We start from the raw sequence: 8,223 nt of genomic DNA, 5'->3' as shown, positions 1-8,223 counted from the left end.
TCAAAGCATTGTTGACCATAGAGTTGATCTTAAACTGGAGCTCAAGGTCATCTTCCTCAGCCTCCTAATTTTTATCTCTAGGTGGTGGCATTGCACTAGCAGAGGATGCTTCTTGTGAGCCCTGTTGCGGTTCATGCTAAACGATTGCAGACAAGTTGCTTGGAACTTTGTAGTAGCGTCTTCTACTTATTTCCTTTGTAATTCATCAAATTTGTCCATGGTAATCTCAGCTGCCACAAACTCCTTGGGAGCTTTGGGATCGTTGGATTGATCGCCTCCAGTCTCGCCGATCATCTGGTCGAAGTTGAGGCAACGACGAGCACTAATGAGTTTTTTGATTGTTTATCCCATCGGGCGTGCCAAGAGCGTCTTGACACAAAATCTGGACTTCAGGCTTCTGCATTGGATAACACAGAGGACTTGGAAGATCTGCTTAACTCCAGTGTAGGCTCCAAATCGGCTCACGAAGGTGCAAGGCATGGCGATCAATTTGACTTGTAATTGACAAGGGAAACGTTAAATTCCTAAGCCGATAGGTGGCTAAGCCTTCAAGCTCATTGACAGGCGTTACTTTGAATAAACACCATAGCAGTTAGATTTTCAATGTAATAATATGCTGTAAATAAACATAAGTATTAATGGCATGTGCTATTGGCTACATGAGCTGATAGGTTAAGCTAGATACAATATGAAAAAACAACCATAAAAGGAGCATTTACTCACCATGCAATTGTTAGATAAACTAATAGGTCTAATTAATGTCATGAGATGTAGATTGGACTTAACCAAGGTAGTACCGCTGAGAGGGCACTAACTTCAATATGTTAATCTAAAAGCTTAGAACATAGCAGCAAAGATCTCTTGCCCACCACTTACGAGCCGATTAAGTTAATGTTTAATGTCATGAGACGTGTGTTGGACTTAACCAAGGCAACACGGCTGAAAGGGCATTAACTTCGACCTACTACCTTAATAGACTAATTCGCGGCAGCAAGGCCTCGTATGCATAGCTATCGGCTTGATGACGTCATCACACTTTTGAGAGATATGGCTGATGCATCGTCTCTCAATAGTAAATGCTCTAATGTTAAGGATTCGACGGCTAGCAATATGAGGGGTAAGTGTAAAGATCTATCGGACCTAGCATATGTAAAGCGAATAGAGCATGTGAGATCTAGCTAACCGATACGATCAGATAACTAGTTAATGCTTAAACAAGATCAAGGAGCTAATAGAGACAACCTAATCAGATCTAAGTTGTTCGATAACTATGAGCGCTTGATAACAATAAGAGATCGATATGATAAAACTTGATAAAATCAAACAACTCGATAACTGTGAGCAACGTCGAAGATAAATATAATATTGGATAAAGTCTAGAAAGTTCTACCTGTAATCAAAGTTAACTTGATAACTAGCCACATGATAAAATATCAGAATATTGGGCGATGCCTAGAAAGTTCTGATATAGATAACGTAATGGTGGGGTGATGGTACTTTTACAAGCTCGTCTGAGATCGAACCCGATGCAACCATTAGCTGGAGAGCCGATAGGAGACAGAGCGCCGTCGAGTTCTTGCTCCACCATAGCCAGAGCCACAAGCCAATAAGATTCAAACTAACATTGCTACCAATATTTTTAGGTTTTCAGCGTTGCGCCCGGTAGTTGCAGCCTAGAAACACTCAGCAGGACGTCAATTTAAACCCCGCCAGCCGATGAATCCAATCATAATGAAACTCAATTCCAACGGCACTCGAGGGGCAACCAAGATTAAGATGCAACAGGCTATTAAAAATAGATCTATCATCTATTCTGGCAGAAATAATAACAATTAATGTGTCGTGAATGGCAAGATGATAGAACAGATAAATATCAGCCGATACAAACTTAATCAAGGCAGGATAACTGGTGAATACCGTAGATCGAGACAGAAGCGATGCGCCCTAAGTCAAAGATCCAAGATACTCGATAACTGGTAGATGAAACCAGACTCAACGACAGCGATGCGCCCAGAAGTTGAAGTCTAGTACACCTGATGACGGGGACTTGCAGCTTGCCAGAGATCGAGGTCGATGCAGCCTAGCTTGCTAGAAAGAAGCTACATTACTCCTACTCCTAATACAATGGTGTGAAGCCAAAAAGGTAAATAGAAGATAGATGTGTTGTATATTGATCGTGTGATTATCTTTACAATGGCCACGATCCTTTATATTTATAGGACGGATGGCGACGTTACATGGCAAGGCTCCAATCACGCACAAGGCAAGTCACGTACACAATATTTTCTAATCAAAACTCTATCTCTTACTAATCCAACTCTATCTCTAATCAAGCTTATCCCTAACCAACTCTATCTACAGAATATTTTATTCAACTCTTGTCGTGTGCGTTGATTTTATTTTCCTGCTTTCTTTTTCTTCAGCCTTATTTAGGAGATTTCGTCATTTTCTGCATCATCAGCTAATTCCTTTGTTTCAGCATATTTTCAAATTTTTGTGTTAACACAGGTCCTCCAATTTCGGAGTATGACGGCTTCATATTTTGAAACTAACTATAGAAGTCCGATAATTCTATTAACTGCGGTTGACGGCGTCAACAGTAGGCCCATTTTAACTGCGGTTAACAGCGCATTGTACCATTTCATCCCGATTCCACTAACCCCATATAAATGGAGTGATTCCATCATTCCAACTAAACATAAGAATAGAATCACCCATCCTTAAAACCCGGAATGGAACCATCCCATCTGATCTTGCTCTTCAACTAAATATCATTTCAATTTCTCATCATTTCTGTCTCAAAAATAGAGCGGTCATAGTTCATTTCTATCCGATTGCACCACCGCCACGATGGTACCGTGAGAGGTTGAACAAATTAAGGCCCCGTTTGGTTTGCATGAATAAAGTTTAATCCCTGTCACATCAAATATTTAAATACTAATTAGAAGTATTAAACATAACCTAATTAGAAATCCAATTGCACAGATGGAGACTAATTCGCGAGATGAATCTAGTAAGCTTAATTAGTCCACGATTTGATAATACGGTGCTACAGTAACCATTTGCTAATGATGGATTAATTAGGCTTAATAGATTCATCTCGCGAATTAGCCTACATTTATGTAATTAGTTTTATAATTAACTTATGTTTTGGTACTCCTAATTAGCCTCTGAAGATTCGATGTGACATGGATTAGCTAAGGATCCCGTGCTCCCTCATTCATGATTTTGCACCGTCGCCATTTGTTTTATTGAGAGGGTCATTTGTTGATCTCTGTGTCCGCCTCTGTTTAGTTTATTTCCGATTGCAGAGCTGCCGCGTCCCCAAACCGAAACAGATTACGAAACCGAGTCCTTACTCCCTGTTTGATACCCTGCTAAACTTTAGCACCTGTCACATTAGATATTTGAATACTAATTATGAGTATTAAATATAGTTTAATTATAAAACTAATTGTACAGATGGAGTCTAATTCGCGAGACAAATCTATAGTTACTGTAGTACCACATTATCAATTAGTCCATGATTGACAATGTGGTACTACAGTAACCATAGATCTCACGAATTAGACTCTATCTGTGTAATTAGTTTTATAATTAGCTCATGTTTAGTCTTTCTAATTAGCATCCGAACATCCGATGTGACCTGCTAAAGTTTATTACTTCGTATCAAACACTCTTGGAGCATAATAAAAGATAATCTCCCGAGCCTTGCTCTATCGTCTGGGCGCACAATGATTCGGCGGCCACCACCGGTGAAGCGACAAGAGACAAGCACGGTTGCTGAATCTCCCCGTCCTGGACCAGAGGACGTTGACCGTTGGGCTAGCGCAACCAAGGCGAAGATCCCAATCCATTAGCTCCTAGAGTTCAATTCCCACTCCCAACCCAGGAACAATACAGGAGAGAATCCAAACACGCACCCTCCGTGCGCTCCGGCCCACACGGCCACACACACATCGACGGATCCCACGCGTGGCGCCCTTCTCCTCCACTTCCACGACACGCGACCGCAACCCCGCTGCCGCGCGCACGAGCCCACGTCTCTCCCGACCCCGCACGAGGAGACCCTCTAGCGCGCCGCAGCCCCCATGGAGATCTCCGCCTCCGCCGCGGCTGCCGCCTTCAAACCGCTGCTCCTCCGCCCGCTCGCATCCTCCTCGCCCCACCCCGCCGCCACCTCCTCCTCCACCACCGTCCGCCGCCGCCCGCCGACCTCCTCGGCCACCACCACGGTCCGCCGTCGCGCGCGCACCCGCCCCCGCACAGGCCGCTCCAAGCCCCCCGCCGACGCCGGCGGCGACTACTTCTCCGGTGACGACGGCGGCTCCGGCTTCGGGGGATCAGGCGGCGGAGGGCGGTGGAGCTGGATCAGCGGGTTCGGGTCCGGATCGGGGGGCCCCGGCGACTGGGAGCCCGACGTGCCCGCCCCCCGGAGGTCCGCGGCAGAGGCTGCGCTCGGGGTCGTCTATGAGCTCATGTGCCTCATCGCGCTCTCCAACTGCACCCAGTTCGCCGTCCGCAGGCTTGCGGGCCTCCTTGCAGCGCGCGTCGCCGCCCTGCGATTCGTCCCCACCGTCTGCTGATCGTCCGTGGGGTTTGGTTTGCTCCCTCCTCCCGCCCGCCCGTCTACCTGAAATCGGCTTCGGCTTCTGTATATATGTCTGTCTGCGCCTGTGATTTTAGTGGGTTGGGACCTCTCTCTCCTGTTCCTTGGTGCGCGCTTCCAGCGATGATGCCTGGAACGGCAACAGAATTCGTCGAATTGAAATGGAAGAACAAATAAATAAGAACTTCTTTATACTATTTTTCTCCTTTTGTATTGGACTCAAGATTGATTGCTTGATGCAAATCATGTTAGGATGCAGCTTGATGCAATCGGCCGCTTGTGTATATTAGTTTCTTGTAAGTCTAATTTGGGCTACTACTGCCTGAAATGATGCGTATAGAAATTCTCAGCAATCAAATGGTAATTTAGTTGATAAGCTAGATGACTATTTTCTTAGCAATTCTCACCTCCAATACTATTATGAGCCATAATTGCTATTCATTTGCAACTTGTTCATGAACCACATGGTTAATAACTCTGCAAAGGTTTGTTGCTGAAATTGGACCTCTTTATGTTGAATGGTATTACTAGGTGCAATTTGTGGTTGTAATGCAATGCATTTCCATAGAGCAATTAGTCATCTTTGTCAATAGACGATCAGGAGGAAGAATTATATTAATCCCTTGATTAGCTTCTCAGTGGATTTATGGGTTTTGTTACTCGAGCCACATAGTGATGATTGTAAGAAAGGAAAATGAATACTCATGCGATCCTATTGGGTGGTGCTGACTGAACTTATGATCAGATGTAGTATTTTCTGTTATCAGTTATCACCTATCATTGCTAGCCAAAATGTTTAGTGGAGTTCCTATTGCTGACGAACCATATAGTCTACAAAGTAGTAGTATCCAAAGCCAAAGAGTTATGCTTTGTTTTTTAAGGCCCCCTTTGGTAGGGCTTCTTGAGCGGCTTCTCCATCTGCTTCTCATGAAGCTCTGCCAAACGAGGCTCACGAAACGGCTTCGTGGGAGAAGCCCCACGATCCCTGCTGAGAGGAGCTAGGAGAGGGAGGAGAAGCCCAAAATACCTGCTCTCTGCGGCTTCATCTCCTCCGTGGGGGCCAAAGTCCTAGCTTGCTCCTACTGCCATCGCCAAAGTCCCCATTTTGTGCGAGGAGATCGGAGGATACCGTCGGTGCGGGCATGGGGAGGCCGGACGGCGGCGTCAGCGCAGACGTGGGGCTGGAGTGGTGAGGGTGCGGTAGACTAAAAGGCGGTGATGGCGCGGTTGCGGGAGGCTAGATGGTGGCAGCGGTGCGGACAGAGGGCTGGAGCGGCAAGGGTGTGGTGGGCCAAAAGGCGGTGACGACGCGGCCGCGGGAGGCCAAATGGCGGCGGTGGCGTGAACGCGGGGGGCCTTCTGTCCCCATTTTGTGCGAGGAGATCGGAGGATGCCGTCGGTGCGGGCATGGGGAGGCCGGACGGCGGCGTCAGCGCAGACGTGGGGCTGGAGTGGTGAGGGTGCGGTAGACTAAAAGGTGGTGATGGCGCGGTTGCGGGAGGCTAGATGGTGGCAGCGGTGCGGACGGAGGGCTGGAGCGGCAACGGTGTGGTGGGCCAAAAGGTGGTGACGACGCGGCCGCGGGAGGCCAAATGGCGGCGGTGGCGTGAACGCGGGGGGCTAGAAGGCGGCGACGTCGCAGGTGCTGGAGGTCGAAGGATGGCGGTGGGACCGGCGCGTGAGGGCGAAGGATGGTGGCGACGCTGGCAAGAGGTGGAGGACAGCGTCAGGGCTGGCAGGCAGGAAGGTGATGGGTGAATGGATAAGAAAGAGAGGGTAAGGGAGGATAGGAGGGAAGAACAGGAGGAGAAAAGAAATGGAGAAATAAAAAAAGAAATGAAGAGGGAAGGGGAAATAAAGAGATGAGAAAAAAGAGAAGAATATAGAAAAACGAATAAGAAAAATAAAAAGGATAAGGGCGGAAGAAGTCGTTTTACTAAACATTTTTCTAACCAGATAAGTCCGGAAAAAAGCCGCTTCATCGAAAATGCCACAACTGCAGCCCTGCCAAACGAGCCTTAAGTCGTGCTGGAAGTCTAGACAGTTGCCGACACTTGGCAAAGAACACCATCATCCTGTACTTTTTGGTGGCAGCAGCCGAGTTTTTGGCTCAGAGCACTCTGCCATGACGCTATTACTAAGCGGGTGTTTGAATCATTGGGTTAAAATTTAGTTCGGGTCACATCGGATGTTTGGATGCTAATAGACATATGCTAATGACAAAAATAATTGCATAAATAGGGGCTAATTCGCGAGATGAATTCATTAAGCCTAATTAGTCCATGATTAGCACATGTGATGTGATGCTACAGTACATATGCTAATCATATTTAATTAGGTTTAATAGATTCATATCGTGAATTAACCCTCATTTATGCAGTTTTTTTTATCATTAATCTATGTTTAATACTCCTAATTAGCCTCAAACATCTGATGTGACCGGGCTAAACTTTAGGCAAGGATCCAAACATCCATTGCTGGTGAAGTCCTAGCAAGAGCACAACGTTCCCTTACAATGGTTCTTCAGGAATCATGATGAATGCTGAGCCCGTGAGGCCGTGACACTGGAGCTTGTGCCGCTGGTGCTTCAACAATGGACCAGACAACAGAGAATTGCCGTTCGGCAGTGCTAGTTCTGGCTGCCGTCGCTGGCTGCTGCCAGCGACTGCAGCGCAGCTGCTAGCTGCTGCTTGTGGCTTCAGCTGAGCAGCGGCAGGAGAAGCAGCTGGCCAGCGGTGCTAGCTGCTGCTTAGGAATTTTCGGCCTATTTTCTCTACGGATGCGCTGCTACGTTTCAAATTTAAATTTGTAACGGTAAAAGGATGTACAACATTCAAATTTTGTCGCGCAAACTTAACCAACACAATGGAGGGTACGAACGTACACAACAACTACTACAATTGCTTACATACAAATTACAACATTAACATACATAGTATACACCCATCATTTACATCAAAGAGATTCCCGCCGCAATCCAATCTCGTACACTGGCTATATCAGGAGTAGCATTTGCTACAACTCATTTGGACACCCCATAGTCCGGAGCTCGCGCCATGTTCGAACCTGTAGTACTTGCATCGGTAAGGTCCAGCAAATAATTATGGAGTGCGAAGCAAGCAATAATGAGCTTCGTTTGCCGCTTTCGAGAATATAGTGGAACTTCCCACAGAATGTGCCACCTGGATTTCACCACGCCAAATGCGCGTTCGACCACATTGCGAAGACTGGAATGGTGGAAGTTGAATTTCTCCTCCAAAGTGTCTGCCGATCTTCTGCTAAACTCCTCCAAATGGTACCTGGTATTTCAATACGGCCCCAGATAGCCTTCTCGAACTGCGTAGCCCGAGTCGACCAAATAATATCGTCCTACAGATAATCAACAATATTCAACATTAGTACACCACATTTTGCAATTGCAGCGTCATGTGCGTAATTAGTCAAGTACCATACCTGCAGGTGGATGAGGGTAGTTTGGTGCCGCCATACAGTCCCGCAACACCGCCATGTCATGACAGGATCCTACCCTCCCTGCTCCTACATACGTGAATCGCATGTCCATATCGACTATAGCTAATACATTGAAGCCCGTCCACCCTTTTCTATTAATAAAA

General features: G+C 46.6%; 1 protein-coding gene across 1 annotated transcript; it reads left to right on the top strand.

The window, feature by feature from the left end:
• Positions 1 to 3,874: 3,874 nt before the first annotated feature.
• On the top strand, positions 3,875 to 4,989 carry LOC117855163 (uncharacterized). Its single transcript, XM_034737454.2, has one exon. The coding sequence runs from the start codon at positions 4,092 to 4,094 to the stop codon at positions 4,584 to 4,586; it is 495 nt and encodes a 164-aa protein (XP_034593345.1). The 5' UTR covers positions 3,875 to 4,091; the 3' UTR covers positions 4,587 to 4,989.
• The last annotated feature ends 3,234 nt before the right edge of the window (positions 4,990 to 8,223 follow it).

The sequence above is a fragment of the Setaria viridis genome, chromosome 5 (assembly GCF_005286985.2).
Source record: "Setaria viridis chromosome 5, Setaria_viridis_v4.0, whole genome shotgun sequence".
NCBI lineage: Eukaryota > Viridiplantae > Streptophyta > Magnoliopsida > Poales > Poaceae > Setaria > Setaria viridis.
Note: the sequence above shows the minus strand (reverse complement) of the source record. Positions and strands in the feature narration are given on the sequence as shown.

Bases quoted from the DNA above. Each gene is read 5' to 3' on its own strand.
- LOC117855163 (XM_034737454.2), top strand. From the start codon at position 4,092: ATGGAGATCTCCGCCTCCGCCGCGGCTGCCGCCTTCAAACCGCTGCTC.